This window comes from Pagrus pagrus (assembly GCF_965226575.1).
Source record: "Pagrus pagrus genome assembly, chromosome: 14".
NCBI classification, from domain to species: domain Eukaryota; kingdom Metazoa; phylum Chordata; class Actinopteri; order Spariformes; family Sparidae; genus Pagrus; species Pagrus pagrus.
In genome coordinates, this window is record NC_140198.1 from 12,490,212 (window position 1) to 12,507,919 (window position 17,708).

General features: G+C 40.1%; 2 protein-coding genes across 2 annotated transcripts; one reads left to right on the forward strand and one right to left on the reverse strand.

The window, feature by feature from the left end:
* Window positions 1–1,438: 1,438 nt before the first annotated feature.
* On the reverse strand, window positions 1,439–10,152 carry aldh3a2b (aldehyde dehydrogenase 3 family, member A2b). The gene is made up of 11 exons (XM_084373121.1): window positions 9,863–10,152; window positions 8,334–8,496; window positions 7,621–7,852; window positions 6,046–6,131; window positions 4,914–5,122; window positions 4,643–4,760; window positions 4,066–4,207; window positions 3,741–3,907; window positions 3,538–3,637; window positions 3,202–3,440; window positions 1,439–2,186 (listed from the first exon to the last, which is right to left on the reverse strand). The coding sequence occupies exons 2-11, from the start codon at window positions 8,493–8,495 to the stop codon at window positions 2,172–2,174; spliced, it is 1,470 nt and encodes a 489-aa protein (XP_084229247.1). The 5' UTR covers window position 8,496; window positions 9,863–10,152; the 3' UTR covers window positions 1,439–2,171.
* On the forward strand, window positions 9,509–17,477 carry LOC311269119 (uncharacterized protein). The gene is made up of 5 exons (XM_084373124.1): window positions 9,509–9,840; window positions 12,562–12,812; window positions 16,242–16,372; window positions 16,528–16,706; window positions 16,815–17,477. The coding sequence occupies exons 2-5, from the start codon at window positions 12,772–12,774 to the stop codon at window positions 17,430–17,432; spliced, it is 969 nt and encodes a 322-aa protein (XP_084229250.1). The 5' UTR covers window positions 9,509–9,840; window positions 12,562–12,771; the 3' UTR covers window positions 17,433–17,477.
* Window positions 17,478–17,708: the final 231 nt, after the last annotated feature.

Consider the following 17,708-nt stretch of genomic DNA (forward strand, 5'->3'; position numbering starts at 1 on the left):
AGGAAGGTCATCATGAGTATGACAAAAGGTGTGTGTGTGTGTGTGTGTGTGTGTGTGTGTGTGTGTGTGAAAAAGTCACTTTAAGAAACAGCCTCCAGTTGTCAGGTGTCTAAACGGGGAAAGACAGACACCTGGTGGCAAAATCCGACCCACCAGTTAGCTTTCCTGTTGGTTTTCTGTGTTTCCTGCAGTTGTGCATTCACAATTTAAAGAAGAAAACAAAATTAAAGGAGAACTTCGGCTATTTTACACATCAAAGGTATGTTAACAGGTGTTAGGTAGAACTGCGAGAGGGAAGATGTGTGAAGTCTGATCAAGTGCCTCAAGTGATGTCACCTGAGTCAGCAACAGTTGGGTGTGAAGATTAAAAGTTTGAAAATAACATTTTTAAAAAATTGTAGCCTACTCATCTCTGCTTTAGGCTAGCAGCTCGAGGGTACATTAACCGCTACTAGCATAACACACCCAAAACTCTGACTTAATGGTGAGTGGTCAAATTGCATTATGGGTAATGTAGGCGGCAGGTTTTGCCAAGAAACAAGCATATCTCTGGTTCTGCTTCATTGATTTTGATGCTTTTTGACCATCATGAATCTGACAATGTTATAGGAGTTCAGTACTAAATTGGAAGTTGAAGTATTCCTTTAAGGATACTCCCTTTTTGTACTCACTCAGATAACGCCCACCTAATTACACCTGATCTTTTGCAGGATATAGCCCTATGTGGCAATGTTACAGAAAATGAGAAAAAATTCCTGCACCCGTCCCTTTATCTGGATCTGCACCAAAAATCAATGGGGTCTATTCTGGGCTGAGAGCCATCCTCATCTGACTGACAAACCAACTAATCAACAAACAGACACAAGTGAAAATATAACCTCCTTGGCTGAGTTAATTAATAACAGTTTCAGGGTCCTGTTACTGTGCTAGCCTGGTTCAAACACTGAATATAATGCAATACAAATAAAAACAACATGGAAGTATGCTTTACAGAAGCACAGGTACAAGGCGTGGATAATACAATGAAAGACGGCTGAATTCCATTAAGCTGCCTCAATTTCATTGTACTGGTATTGCGCATGCTGGCTCACTGTCACGACTTAGGTGACACTTTATAAGAACAAATCCATTGTTAAAGCTATTAGTGACAGCTGTATTTTTCTTACCATGACTAAAATGTCTCCTTTGAAAAAAAACCCCTGCTTTCTAGCTTTCTGTGACGGAGGTGCAACATTTCAAACTGTTACCAAAGTTGTTTCCAAAGTTGCAGTCTTGCAAATCTGTAATTTCCTGTTAGTACAAGACACAGAAGTACAGTCTTGTATTGTATATCAACTGCCTAAACGATGAGGATCACGTGTATTATGTACATAGAGTAGTCCTACTGTAAAGTGTGGAATTGGGAATTAATTAATAAATCATATCCCAAACTCAAACATGTAGACATATATTTATTTGAATATTAATCCAGTATAGAAATACATGTTTATTTATTAAACGATTAAAGATTATCAAAAAATTTACAAGGTTGCTTAAAGTTGTTACAGGCATTTGGTGTTTTAGGAATAAAGAAATAAAAACATCCTTCACATCCGGTTTGATTCCAACAGTCTGAGGTAAAGGAAGGCTGACAGACAAATTGCCTTCATGTCTGCCGACAAACCTACACTGGACAGAAATGATCAAGCATCTTCAGGCTGAACAACGGAATGAAATGAAATGGAATGGACACAAACTGAAGTGTAGGTAACTCCTACACAATAAAAACACTTTCATTAAGACAAGATATGTCAGTTACTTCAATTTTCCTGTGAACGCTGATTGTTCAGAAATGCAACAATTTTGGTCACAGTCAAGAGATAAAAGTGACATTGTACCGTCGGTCCTACAGTAGTGTTACACATTGTTTTACTTGTTAATAACCGGTTAAAACAGAACGTAGTAATGCTGAACACAAACGTGAGAGCCTTAATTCATAGAATAAAAAAATTACCTTCATTAAAAAAACCTTCTGACACTGCTATTGAAACATAAACTAGATTAAGGCAACAACCTGAACATTCACTGTATTACAGTGCTTGAAATGTGTTGATCACACGGTGTCTTCTTCTGTTTGGTCCTCAGGGTGAAGGAAACGCCAGGCTTGTTGTCTGGGAAGTAGCAAGATGTCTTCAAAGGAGATAATGCTGGGAAAAACATGTCCATGAGTTAGTAACTTCTGCATTCACACTGCTTGAAAACTGACTGACAAGTATCTCGCAGGTAAACTGTGGCGGTTTTGCCTCTTGGCGGTGCTGTAGAGCAGTGAAGAGGTCCCTGTCCTGTTTGTATCCTGTGTTGTGTACAGAGGTGTTGTGAAATGCAATCCTGCCAACTGTGAAGGAAGGTAACTCACTTTGACAGTTGGTTGTGAAAATGTGCCATAAAAGGTAAAAATGTAGCACTCAAACAGGAGGAGGAGAACACAACAAGATGGTGTAAACAAAAATGACAAGTTTAGTTTTGCAAACATATGATTAGCTAAGAAAAATAGGCCATGATTTGTATTCACCCTTTTTTGATTTTGTTCAGTGTTGGTTGATTGGGATAGCAGGGCTGTCATTTCTATGTTTTCATGGATTAATGTTCGCATGTTATGCTTATTTTCAGGTTCATACTTTTATTTTGGGCGACCACTAGAAGACACATTATTTTTCTCATACAGTCCACAGAAGAGAGCAGGCACTTTCACTCATCCGACGCCAGAACAACCATCCCCCGCCTTTGGGAGGGGACAAATGCTGCGAGTGCTGGCGCCAAATTGTAAAAAGCTAGTAGCATCATGCCTAGAAGCTGTTGCATTTTACACGTCAAACAATAAAAAACACCACAGTTTACAATTTCCCTTACTTCCCCAAAGAAGAAAGGATCCACAGAGAGGATGAAAACGATAAACTGCGCTGGTCAAGACTGTGTGAGTGTTTTGATACTTTTACAGTATTAATATTGCACCTCGACCTGCTTTATAATAAAAAGAAAATACATCTCACTTTTTATAATGTGGGACCTTTAATAAATTAAGCCTTGAGCATCAAAAACATCGAGAACAAAAGTTCTTTGTAACAAAAAAAGTAAAAGTTGAAGTAAAAACATCAAAAAAATTGAGATCAGTGTGTTGAGTGCTTTTTTATCTGTGCATCACTTTAAAGTGGTGTCTCTCACCTGTAGCACAACAGCAGCCACCACAGCCATCATGGCTAAGAGCGCCATCCGTCCCAACCAGCCCAGGTCTACGGTCTTCAGGATGAAGAAGCGTGCCCAGCCCAGTTTCTTGGGCGTGTGAGGTGGGTACCGCATGCTGTTCACGCCCTCCATCTTCAGCTGTTTGATGAGACAACTACGCAGGTGGCTCAGCTGGTCGAAGCTGAACCTGCCGTGGTAGCAACCCATACCACTGTTTCCTGTTCGTGAAAACAGCAGGAGAAAAATCAGACTGTTTGGTTGCAAAGATTAGAAGATTTGTCATGTCGAGTACAATTTCTGTCTCTGTGTACTTACCCACTCCTCCGAAAGGCAGAGAGCTGACAGAGTAGTGCACAAGGCAGTCGTTGGCCAGCAGTCCTCCACTGGAGGTCTCGTCTCTCATTTTATTTATCACCTTCAGACCGATGAGAGAAGATTCATATTACGCCCATGAGTCTCAATCTACATACTAAACATGTAGAAGTGTGTGAATGTGTGTTATGTTGGCTGTTAGCTACCTTGTTATCTTGTGAGAAGACGTAGAGGGCCAGAGGTTTCTCCCTCTTGTTGATAAACTTGATTGCTTCGTCCAGGCTGCTGATCGACAGGATGGGAAGCAGAGGTCCAAATATCTCCTCCTGCATCACCTTCGCCTCTGGCTTCACATCTCGCAGAACTGTGGGGGCTAAACACAACACAGATTTATCACATGTATGTTTTATAGTTTGTTCTTCACAACTTAACATATTTAAATTTGACTAATTGCGTGATTAAAAAATGTTCCTATTAGCTTTTGATACACCAGAGTCATACACTCTGTTTAGTAGCTGTCAGAAGAATTACCTATGTAGCAGTCTGACTCGTCATTCTCTCCTCCCACAGCGATGGTGCTGTCGTCCACCATGGCCATTATCCTCTTGAAGTGGCGCTGGTTGATGATGCGTCCGTAGTCGGGGCAAGTCTTTGGGTTGTCTGTGTAGAACTCCTGCCAGAGGAAACAATCGCATTACTACACGAACATTCCTGTAAAATCCAGGCAAATATTAAAAAGACAGGAAGCAGATCATTCATCGTTCATTCAAGGTGGAGTTGTTCTTTTGTTTCTGCATTCTGGAAACAACTACATATTGGAGAGTGACTGCATGAATCTTAGCCAGTTGTGTCAGCGGTGGAGATAACTCTGGCTACACCCATTATCATTCAGCTGTAGAGGGAAAAAACACTCAGGCTCGTTTGTATTTCTTTAAACTAATCACAATCATGTTGAGCCGAGCAGGATGAAGATGGTGCCCCTGTGCCTTTATTGGCCATTTGCAAATTATTCTTCATCACTGGAAGGTGTCAGACAAAGCCAAGCAATGTAATACCAAGCAAGTTTTGTGACGGTTGGTCTCATTTTTAATGTATATAAAGAAAGTACCTTAATGGACTTCTTGACCTCTTCGATGACCCGGTCCTGGATACTGGACTCACAGAGGATGTAGTCTGGGGCGATGCAGGTCTGACCACAGTTAGTGTACTTTCCCCAGGCAACACGCCTACAAAGTAGTGGCAGAGTTAGGAGGAGGGTCTCAGAAAAGAAGAGCAACAGTTTAACAGAGGCTGAATGGAAAAAATGTTATTTGACTGAAAATACTAAATAAGAAAATGAGGAGGGAAAACAGAAAGAAAGACGACTGTGAGATACTGACCTGCAGGCGACGGTTATGTCACAGTCCTTGTCAATGTAGCAGGGGCTCTTGCCGCCCAGCTCCAGGGTGACGGGTGTCAGGTTTTTGGCAGCAGCCTCCATGATCACTTTGCCCACCATGCTGTTGCCAGTGTAGAAGATGTGATCGAACCTCTGGCGCAGCAGCTCCTGGGTCTCCGGCACTCCTCCGGTTACAACAGGGTAAAGCTCCTGACACACAGGGAAGAAACACACATTCAGTCATCACAAAGCAGCACATAGTTCCTGAGGCAACATGTTTAATGTCTCTGTGGGACAAGAGCTTTTAATTAAGTGTTGTGAAACAGATTTTATTATATTTTGTTATACTCTTTACTATCTTTGTTGATAATAATTTGTATAAGAACCTTTGTATGCATTGTATACTGTGTCTCTACACAGAGCAAGCAGAAAAATTCCAGTAGTCTAGACTAAAAACATGGCCCAAAATCTTTGTTTTTGTCAAGAAAGGACATAATTCTGTTGGAGAAAGTGTAAAGCTGGTTAATTATCTTTGGTAGAAACACTATATAATATACTAACATTTTAATAACAATATCAGTGTGTCTTGTTCACTTTTATGACTCTGATACATATACACCGATCAGGCATAACATTATGAACACCTGCCTAACATTGAGAAGGTTCCCCTTGTGCAGCCAAAACAGCTCTGACCTGTCAAGACATTAAGACCTCTGAGGGTGTCCTGTGGTGTCTGGCACCAGGGTGTGTTATAGTGGATCCTCTGGGTCCTGTATGTTGTGGGGTGGGGCCTCCATGGATCAGACCTGCTCCAGCACGTCTTACAGATGCTCGGTCAGATTGGGATCTGGGGAATTTGGAGGCCCGGTCAACACCTCAGGCCCTTCATTGTCCTGTTGGTGGGCCACTGCCATCGGGTAGTGTTGTTGTGACTAGGGGGTGTACTTGGTCCACAACAGTGTTTGGATGGGTGGTGCGTGTCAAGTGGCATTCACATGAATGCCAGCACCCAAGGTTTCCCAGCAGAACATCGCATAGTGATGAGATGATCGATGTCATTCACGTCACCTGTCAGTGGTTTTAATGTTGTGGCTGATCGGTGTATATGTGAATGTTATGAGACCCATCCTTACTTTGTCGATGTAAATTGGCAGCAGCTCCTCCATGACCTTTGCCGTGTGAACACAGACCTCAGAGGGCTTGATCACAGCAGCATTACCTGCAGAGGTACATGACAAAACATAGAGATTACAAGATAGAAATACATGGTAAAACTAAGCACATAACATTGTATTTTTCAGAATAATGTGACAAATATGCATTATAGCCTTATAGTCTGTAAATCACCAAGAATTTAATATGAATATTGTTAATGCTAAAGAACTAATGTGGTTCTATAATATGTGGTGTAATTTGTAAATAATAGTCTGTAAACAAATAATAATGAGAAATTAGCTAATTTTGAAAAGGCCTTCTCTCGCCATGTTTAAGACCGACAAAGAAATATAATTCCTGGATCTGTCCCTTTATGGAGATCTGCACCTCCATCCAAGTTTTTGTGTAATCCTGCTGACAAACCAACCACACAACAAACGGACATGGGTGAAAACATAGGAGGAAACATGGAGGTAATGAATAAATGTCTTGTCTAAGATTAACGTTTTATCCATTCAAATACATTAAATTTCCTTTCCTGTCAGCAGGTGGCGCATGTTGACACAACACAGGCATTGTCTGGACTGGTTACTGTGTAGAAGTGTTATAGGTGATTATACAGTAAGCTCTATTTGTAAAATCTCTGGTGCTGGTATTGACCGTTCCCTTTGCCCTACATTCTTATTTTGATTATCTGTATCATGCCAATAAATCTAGAGAAAAGTCCTCTGACATGCAAATCTGATATGACTGACTGATAGCGCTGGAGCAGGAGGGTAAAGGATAAAGTCCATGCTGTACAAACAGTGCACTGTATGGGCTTTAGCCTGACAAGAATTGGTTCATTTAAGTCCTCCAGCCACTATTTGAGTCTAAACAGTCTTTATCCAAATGAAATACTAATGATCTCTCTACGTGTAGCAGCTCTCGTGGCACTACTATGTAAAACTATCACTGGGGACAAGTAACAAACAAGAGATTTGAGCGGATAAAGAATCAGACAAAAGCTGGTTGAAATACTGCAGTGTCATGCTAAACAGTTACAAACAAACACTCAACACTGAGGTTTGCATCACAAAGCGATCAGAGCCGAGCCTCTATACAAGCACGGGGCCACCGTTTAAAGGTAGCTTTTAAGATGGAAATTAATTATTCATGAGTTTAGTCATTATCTTGGAGCCAAGTGATTCACTCACTGAGTTTAACCTTACCCTTTGAGCACTCACTGATAGGAACAATGCACAGAGTTGAGACATGTATGTTCACACGCGCAAACATTCAATCACCTGCATGTGACAATAACATACATGTTTATGCTGAATCTGTTACTGAGGCAGAGAGTAAAGACTGTTGCTTAATGCCCTGATAAAAAAAAGGAACTGTTGTGGTTAAAATCACAAGACAAGGAAGAGACAAATCTCTTCTGAAAGTTCACGAGAGGGGGGGAAATGACGGTGATATCAGATAGAAATGTGAACGTTGACATTGTTACATCACACACATGCTGTCCTTTCACCCACTCCACCACACACACACACAGCACGCTACAGTACCAGCTGCGATGGCTCCAATGAGCGGCTGGATGGTGACAGCCCAGGGGTAGTTCCAGGCCCCGATGATAAGCACCACTCCCAGGGGCTCCGGCTGGATGTAGACGGTGTCCGAGATGGTGAGCAGGTTCTTCTCCACGGGCCGAGGGGCAGCCCACTCCTTCAGCTTCCTGATGGCAAGGCTGATCTCCCCCTCCAGACCCAGAGTCTCGTACAGCTGGGTCCCCACCTCGCTCTGGGGATGAAGACAGTCACATTAGGGGTGATGATGTTGTATTTCCTTTTTCCTGTTTCTCTGTATGTTTTCATTACAAAGCCTGTTTGCAAACACAAGAATGTCTAAAATTGTAACCACTGTGTTTTAGAATTAAGATTGTCAACAGAATATGAAGAAATAACACTGTTGACATGTCAAAGGCATATATGTATTATATTATAGAGATATCTCTTGAAGTTCGCATGCTAACCACCTAGCCCCTAGCTATTTTGAGCCTCAAGCGGTAATAGTTCGATAGTAAACAACACCAACACAGACACTGAAGTACATTGCACTGAAAAGGCTAAAAGCTAACGGCCTGTCGCTATTTTTTGTTCTAAGAAATCCAAAAGTCTGAACCAACAAACAGACCTGTTTGAGATTTTTTGTTTAGTCTGAGGCTCTCGAGCTTCAGGTATTCATTATTTTGGAGCGTGGGGAAGAGTCACACACTCATCACCTTATTGAGGTCTTTCTTGATGGCATCCGAAACATCTTTCTGTCTCTCAATGAACAACCGCTGTAGGCTCTTCAGCTGGTAGATCCGGTAATCTAAAGATTTGGACCTGCCTGTTTCAAAGGCTTTCCTGGCACGAGCCACCGCCTGCTGCTCCCGGGACATCCTGGGAAAAAAAGAAAATCAAAAAGACTGAGAGTTGTGATCTACTGTTAGCTACAGGCATCACTGCAACTACATCAGTACAGTCTAGTATAAATAATATCAGTAAGTCTGGTTTTGAGGGACTCGTCCAGCTGATCCATAAACCAGTAAACAAACACACATGATTAAAAAGAGAGCTTGAAATGGCATTTAAGGGCAGCACAAAGTCTACATCTTTCTGATGCACATGCAATGGCAGGAGTTTCCACTGTGGTTAAAAAACTGGAGTATTTTCTCATCCATGCATATCTGGCTAATTGCTGAAACAATCACTCAATGAGTCAGCTGACAGAATGAGTCATTTTAGTCCTCTTTTCAAGCAAAATTGTGAAAAAGTGTTGAACATTTTGTAAGTTGCAGCTTCTCAAACATGAGGATTTGATGCTAAACTGAATATATATTTGTTTTTTATTTTGGACAGAATCAACTAAAATTGATGAATTGAGAAAATAATAAAATTAATAATAAAATATTAAAATAATCATAAGCTTCAGTCCTATATACAAAAGTCAAAAAATACTTTATCAACTAACTACTGCAGAAACATCCTGCTATTATATTCATATATTAGTAGTAATAATGTAATGCTAGTACTTTTAATACTTAAAGCACATTTTCCTGATTATACCTATACTTCTAACTCCTTTTCAAAGCAGGACTTTTACTAGTCATTAAGTATTTTTGCATGGTGGTATTAGTACTTTATTTAGATTTAAGAAGCCTAAAAGATCTGAACACTTAATCCATGGTATCCTACAGATAATTGTACTAAAATACTAAAATAAAAGAGTACTTCATCCACTGCAGCAACAACATATGGCAGTTTAATAACAGCAGTTAGACAGTTCACATAACACCCCCTCTTTGTTGATTCAGTTTGAATGACCCTCCTGCTAGATGGAGGCCTGCTGTGCGTCTCTGTGCTGCTCTTTGTTTATAGAAAACTGAGAAAGTGTTGTAATAGGAGACCTTCATGAGAATAATAATTACTGGGTCAGAGCTGAAGCTGCAGTACTGACACACTGAACACTCAGCTAGCTTAACACACCGTATGACATCCGGTTGGTCCCATAACGGACATTTAATGTTTTTAACTTTGTAACTGAAACATAACTCGACTGCAGCTGTCGTTCAGTATCTTCTTCATCTGTCACAATGCCGGACTGCTGTTGTTTTATCACGTATTTTTCTTCATAAACAGAGTTTATCAGCTAGTTTATCGACCTCCTCACGGCTCCGCTGGTCGCTGCCGGTCAGCCGTTAGAGCTACACTCTTAGACGACGACACAGAAACAAACACAGCACGGTTGGTTTTGTTTTGCTCCTACCTGATTTATTTCAGTTGTGGTTAGTTTTTCTTGAGATTCCTCTCAGTCTGGGTGGTGAGACAGTCCGCTGCAGAGGATCTGAATGATGACAGCGGCGGAGAAACACAGCTCTGATCTCCCGTTAGGTCACACCCCCACAGGGGCCGGACCAAACCGCCATGGAGTTAGCTTTAGCCGCTGCTAGCTGTGGATGGTGACAGGTGGGCCAGCACAGCCCGAAATATTCTAGATTAACTGCCCTGATAAACCTTACATGTAATAATAACAATAATTTTCGCTTTGTTATAAATTATTTATTTATTTATTATGCAAGGTGCTGTACAAAAATACATTACCATGCAAACCAAACAATAAATGCATACATACAAGTTAGAAATTCCAGTCACATCAACAAACAAAACAAAGCAAAACACAACAAAACAAAACAAAGCAAAACAAAACAAGACAAAACACAGTTTAGAGGTCTGCTAACTAAAAGGAGTACATTTTAAATGTCTAAATAGTCTAACTGTTTTCGCCAATTTCTGTTTTTTTAGATTTAAATTTTCAATGGAAGTCAAATATAGGCTAAACCCTCAAATCTGTAACATTAAAAGTGTGACAGGAGGGCACTCTTTCAAGCCATTTCATTTTACAAATGTAATATTTTGCTAAAATCAATAAATCAATTATGTACATTTCATCTGGGGGAGAAGTTAGACTTGTTAAAAAATGAGTAAAATATCTATCTTTGTGAGAAAGACATCTTTTTCAAGCATTTCTGAAAGGTATTTCTGTAAATGAAGCCAAAAGGCAGTAGTATTGAAACAATCTGTAAAAACATGTTCAATAGTTTCTCCCTCACAATCACAAAAAGACCATCTGTTGTTTACGTCAGGGAAAAAACACCAAATATCGTCTTTTACAGAATACTGCCTAAGTACAATTTATAATAGAAACTCTTTGATTATATGAGGCAACAGAAAGACAATGTTACATCGTTTTCTATCTAAATAAAGAAACCTATATTTACATATGGGAGTTGTGATATGATCAAAATGATTTCTAATAACATCACCATGCAATACAGTGGTGTAGTGATGACATATTTTTGTAGGTTAACCCAGAAGTTAGCATCGCCCTGGTTCCCTCTATAAAAAGCCTATTGGATTATTGAAATGGATTTTGGAAAATCACAGAAAATGAGCTCTGTGGCTTACACAAGTTTATGATACTTGGACGCAGTGTTGTGCAAGTTACTTTCAAAATGTGATATGTTACATATTACTAGTTACCTTTATTTCAAAGGTAATACATTATGTTACAATAATACTGTCTACATAGAGTAATACATTACTTATTACACTACTTTTTAGTTACTTTTAAAAAATGCCCTAATAATTTATATGGAAAAATGAAATAGCTGAGATCTTTTTAAATAAACGAATGGTCTTAGACTGAACTGTTTAGCTCTTTAGTTAGCATACTTTGTTAAGTGCTAATTAGAAAATGTTGGTATGCTAACACGCTGAACCAAGATGGTGTAGTTAAACATGGTAAACAAACATAATACACCCGCCCTATGAGCATGTTTTGACTTTGACTAGCTTCGGAGCCACTAGTATGTTTATAGCCTACTCTCTTTTTTTGTTTTGTTTTTTGTCTGTGTCACATATCTGAGACACGTTTGGAGGCAAAGGCCGCTCCTAATAAACTAAACATAGGTGTGTTATGGAAGTTCTTGATAATAATGCACCAGAAGGTTCAGCTGTGAGCTTTAGGCAGGAGGTTTCATCATGGCTTTTTCTTTTTCATAAACAATTTCAAAGAATATGAAAAATCCCTCAGGATTCAGGACTTTTTTTGTAAACTGAAAATAGGAATTAAAAGAAGAATTAAAAGCTTTGTGGTCCCAAATAATAATAATAATTATAATAATAATAAAGAAATATCAAACATTAAACCTTTTGATGGTCCTATTGCAGAAGAGTATATGATACATGTTAATATATTCAAAAACAGTAGTAGTAGTATATGATAATAGGGTCTATCATGATCAATAATTATATAATATACAGTATCTATTCAGTTCTGTGGATATATCCCTCTTTTATCAGATGCCAGCAGTCACACTTGAGCTTTAAATCTCAGCACTATGTGAAACTCTCTGACATAATGATCCAGTCTGATTTTCCTGGAAATCCTGGAATTGAAAGAATAATCTATTTCAGGAGTCATTCATCCAGGACTATTAGAAGCAATGCTAATATCCAAAATAAAACCAGAGTCAAGATGCAGTTTGTTTGTCTTCATACGGGATGAGTATGTTGGGTCGACCAGTGCCATAGCCTACGATAGTTTGAAGCATGTGTCCATAGATGATGATTAAACAAATACACACAGCTCAACGGGAAAATATAAACACAGAACACAAACAGATGCCAGTTTGCTTTGTGGCCTGACATTTTGAGTAATGAATTCATAAATGACTCAACCTAAAACCACAATCCTCTTCACCGACTCTTTGCTCTGCACTTCTGCTTTCTGCACTTCCATCCAAATTCAAGCTCAAGTCACACCCACCTATTAGATCGCAGCGCTGTAAACTAGAATATTTCAGTTTCTTGTCCTCAACATTCCTTCTGAGCCGTAATATGTGTTTATTTTGTAACTATAGCTGCACTAAATCATGTCTCCTGCTTCCCCTTCTTCCTCTACAGAGTCTGACAGTCTTTTATCCGCAGCCAAGATGGAATCACACTCAGCTTCTATTTCTCAGATCCAGAGATGCTTTTACAGCGCGGGACACGGGCGGGGAGGAGTAAACCCCCCACCCACCTCAGCCATGCAGCTCATGGATTAGGCCCAAAAATCTCTCAGGTTGACAGGAAATGTGGATGGAGTTTCCACATCAAACAGCGGGCTGAGGAATGGTGTTTGTGTATTGTGAAGGGAAGGAGCGAGGATGTAGGTGAGGGAGAGGAGGGCACAGCGTCATTCACACCTGAGTGTCGATCCTGATTTCTTAGAGAGGAGTGTGGACACAGAAGTGCAGCGTTTCTCTGTGTGCACACCTGAGTTTGTGAGGTATAAACTGAATCATTCATTCAGACGTGGAGAGAAGAACAGTTTGTGTATTGTGGAGAGGTCAGAATGAGATGAACAGGGAATGTGTGAGAAGAAAAGGAGAACTGTCTATAAAAGGTCATTATGGGATCTGACATCTGACATTTTAGTATAAAAAGTGCAAATCTCATTCAAACTGAAAATGTCTTTCAAAAAACAAAATGTTGGGTCAAAAGATGTGTGTGTTAACTCAGCGTCAGAGTCACCATTATTATTATTCTTTCACACACAAATATATGAGTGACAAACTATAGGACAAAGCAACAAAAGTCTCATAAAGTGCTGTCTAAAACAGTTTTAGTGCTCTTTCTCATAGATTCTCCATGTCTTTGTGCTTTACTGGAGGGATGGATGGCATTCCTACAATAGAAAAAGGTTTTTCCTTTAACTTGTCACCCATCTGTGTAGTCAGCTTTACCGTAGTGTGGCTGTATGGCTATAATCTTATAATACTGGACAGTCCATCAGCATTCAAACACAATACATGTTCTAAACATAAAATGTTTCGGGTTCAGGTTACTTTTTTTGTAGCTGTAGTATATACATTTGTTTGTTTATATTCATTAGATGACTATTCATCCACTGAAAAAAGTGGGATGCAAAAAACACCCCAAAGTCATTGTGTAGTGAGTGTAGGAAGTAATATTTTGTTAAAATATTACTTTGGTGAAAGTGAAAGTCATCCATACGAATATTACTTGAGTAAAAGTCTTGTAATAAATGTACTGAAACATTAAAGTGCAAGTTAAGGTCAATATATCATTCCTCTGATTACTGAAACGAGCGGGTTATTTTTCAGTAAAATAAATTAAATGAGAATGTACTATTTTGGCTCTGATGCAGCATGTATTGTTGGAGTGAAATTAAGATAGACAGACAGATAGACAGATAGATAGATAGATAGATAGATAGATAGATAGATAGATAGATGGATGGATGGATGGATGCTGTCTAATGCTGCCACCTAGTGGCTTCTTTTGATCTCGCGCTCCTTTTGCCTCCATAGCAACAAATATAAGAGGTCTGACTTTATACATATAGTGATGGAGGAAGTATTCAGATACTTTACTGAAGTACAAGTACTAATACCACTAATACCCCCACTGTAGAAATACAGTACATTTACATTTAATATATAAGGCTATCAGCACAAATAAGTATTATCATATAACTTCTGTTTAGCTGTTCAATAAATGTAGTAAATATTTATCTGAAATGTAGTCAGAAGAAGTACAAAATGTCATGAAATGGAAATATTCAAGTGAAGACACCTCAAAGTTTTACTTCAGTAAATAAATCTACGTACATACTTTCTACCATGATATAGACAATATCACAAATAATACATATAAGCTTTGAGAATATCAAAAGTTACACGAGGTGATTTTCTCACTCAGATTTGAGTCTGCTTTATGAACTCCATGTTTCTGTTCAGTGTCAGGGCTCACAGAGGTCTCTGGGCTCCAGGGCCGAAGCCAAGACTTTAGAAACACTGAGGTCATGCCCCCCACCCATCCATCCAAACGATTGTGAAGACTATAGTATAAATCTATATATTATTCTGCATTTTGATAATAATTCCAATAATCGCTTTGGAAATAATATCAGTGCTAGCACACGGAAAATTTTGATTTAAATGTATTAAATTATTTCTGTTCTATAAACAACCTATTAACATGGGTAACCCTTTATAATAACCATCATTAATAAATGGTTAATGTAATTTCACTGTTTAAAAAAACTATAAAAATGGCTCATAAAACATTTATTAAACAATTGTAAAGGTTCAAAACATCAGTCGCATCCAAATAATGTTTATAAATGAACCACACAGTATTTATTAACCGTTTTCAAAGAGTTATGAACATTAATTGCAACTTTCCAATAAAGAATCGCTAATAAATAGCTCATAAAGCATTTCATTACTTGTTAACAGTGAAATAACTATTAACTAAAGTCTAATTAACTATAAACTTGCCTTTTTATCATATACACTTGTTCATTTTAATGATATACTAGACATTATAAAGTGTTGCCAAATATATTCAGATATCAAAGACCCAGAAAAAATACCGAGTACATGAACTCAGTGTCCTCAATGGTAGCTCCGGCCCTGCTGGGTAGCATGTGACCCGGTTTCGACAGCCCATCTATTTTTGGTATCAATATATTGTCTTAATCGTCATGTGAGCAGCAGCAGTTTGAGCTATGATCTTAACGGTCCATTGTTCATGAAAGTAGGAGTCAATGTGGAATACTTCCCCGCTAATTTGAGCCAATCATCAAGGTTAATGCGTCATCCTCAGGGAGCTCCTGGGCTGTAAAATCACTACTTACATCACGTGCTCTTCATGTGACCATCGGGATACCTGTCTTAGCTCTCCTTATTTTTTGGAAATTCAAATCTAGTTTCTAATGGCCCCAAACCCTGTGAGTCTGGCACTGGCCTGGGAACTGTCTGTGCATTGGACTGTGCGTTATCCGGTGTTTTGATGTCTCGATCGGTGGAAACGCAACCGACCAGGAAGGAGAACAAGTAGCCCGATTTGTCACCTCGACACATTATAGCTGACTGAAGCCTCACACTCCGGCAGCTTCAATACACTTCCACTGTCCACACACACACTGTTTTTTTTCCTGGTGCGCACCAGGAGGCAGCGAGCTGTGGAGGAGAGGATGTGCCACAGACTGAAGTGTCAGAAAAGTGTGATTGTAGCTTTACCTGCATGCTTGATGTCAGCCTTGTGTAATATATTGCCAGAATGTACTCTGGAGATCACTTTAAATGAAATAAAACGACTTTAGAAGTCAGAAATAAAACATATTTTATCAAAACCTTGTGCGTAAAGGCCTATATATTGACTTATAAAGTGGACATATAGGCATATGTTTTCATTTTGCCCTCGAAATAAACTATTGTGAGTGCATACAAATCATTTTAGATGCAGAGATTTACCAGAAAGATCTCAGTGTTGTGAGACCTGACACTTCTGCAGGACAGGACAAGCTCCGTCTAGCCTAAACGGGCACATTAATGGGTCATCGGGGATCAAACAGACAGCTATTAGCCGGGCAGCCGTTAATAGGTGTGCAGCACATCAAAGGCACGCGTTTGTAAGGCTCGACAATATCCACTGAGATGGGTGCAGGAGGGTGGGGTGCGAGGGGAGTCGTTGTGTGCCTGTCAAGCACAGTATAAAAGCCTCAGGTATCCTGAGTGTTCACAAGTAACGAGGAAACACTTGGGGAAACATACTCTCTTTTGCTCGGTAAGAATGGCATTTGGATTGGATTTTACTGGAGGAAGTGTTTCTGAGATGAACACGTTTTACTCGGGGCACTACTGGCCCGCTGCATGTCTGGATATGAACGACAAGGACGATTACGCACAGGACTCCAGCAGAGGTGAGTGACTCAGTACCTTTACTTCACATTTTATTATGATTTTGACAATTGATAAAGTTCAGTATCTATATATCTGTACTTAAAAGTGTTTGCTTTTCATTTAGAGGTCAGGGAAGCTCATTACTAATCGTCACTATTTGTTTTTTTCCTTGTAGTGCACCACGATGCTCCCCACAGGACGCGCTTGGACACTCAGCGCCGCAGGAAGCGCACGACTTTCAGCAAGGCGCAGCTGAGCGAGCTGGAGAGGGCCTTCTCGGCCACTCAGTACCCGGACATTAAAATGAAGGAGTCCCTGGCAGATATAACTGGGCTACCGGAGTCTACAATTCAGGTATGACATGTGCTTCACACACTCCCCATGCGTAATTTTTTGATAGTGATGCGTATTTTTCTTTTCCGCGTTTCATGCAAACTGACCACTATTCATTCTTTTCAACAGGTCTGGTTCCAAAATCGACGCGCACGCTATTTCAAGAGCAAGAAACCATCCAGAGAGGTCCACAAACCCTCCACAGACCACCTCCATCCGCACTTCACCTTCACTCCAACTCCCAGTCCGCCTTTCCCCTACTTGGCTCCGTCTTTCCCTCCCACCCCCAGCAAGTCGTCCCCACCAGGCTACCCTGCTCCAAGTTTACCCGAGTCCACCAGGCTCTCCGCCATGTCCCTGCCTGCACCTACATCCCCTGTCGCAGCCGACCAAGCTCCATCCTACTCCCCGCATGGTCTCCCAGGAGCTCCTCAAACCCAATTCTACCAAACCCCAGACTTTACTCACTACTGCCACGATGTGTTTCCACACAGCGGGCTCGGTGAATGGGATTTAACAGAGGACTTCGAGGCCTTCCTTGCAGGAGCACAAGGGTCCGAGCCTGAGGGCAGCCGCTGCGGTGCAGTCGTACATCCTGGACCCAGGGAGGACGTCCAGACTCGGCTGGACCAGCAGCACTTCAGCTCTGAGGAGGACCTGTCCGACCTGTGCTTTCAGGACCTGGGCGACTTCAGTGTGTCGGATTTGGACATTTCTGCTGCAATGATTGATTATCTATTAGGTTGACTGATAAAAAATAGATTGTTATTTAATGTAAAGTTACGCATTGTAAATAGGATTAGCTTTAATAGAGTATTTATGACGAGACTGCCTCGCAGAAAGGACCTTCTCATGTGGATAAAATGTATTGAAGCATTCAGATATGTTAACTCACATATTGTAAAGTATTACATTACATGAAGGTCACAAATAAAAATTATTAATTTAAACCCTTTTGCCGCCGTGGTTTTCATTCTTAAAGCCTACTTCCGCTTCTGTCGTCACGTGGCGCCGTGGCTTAGT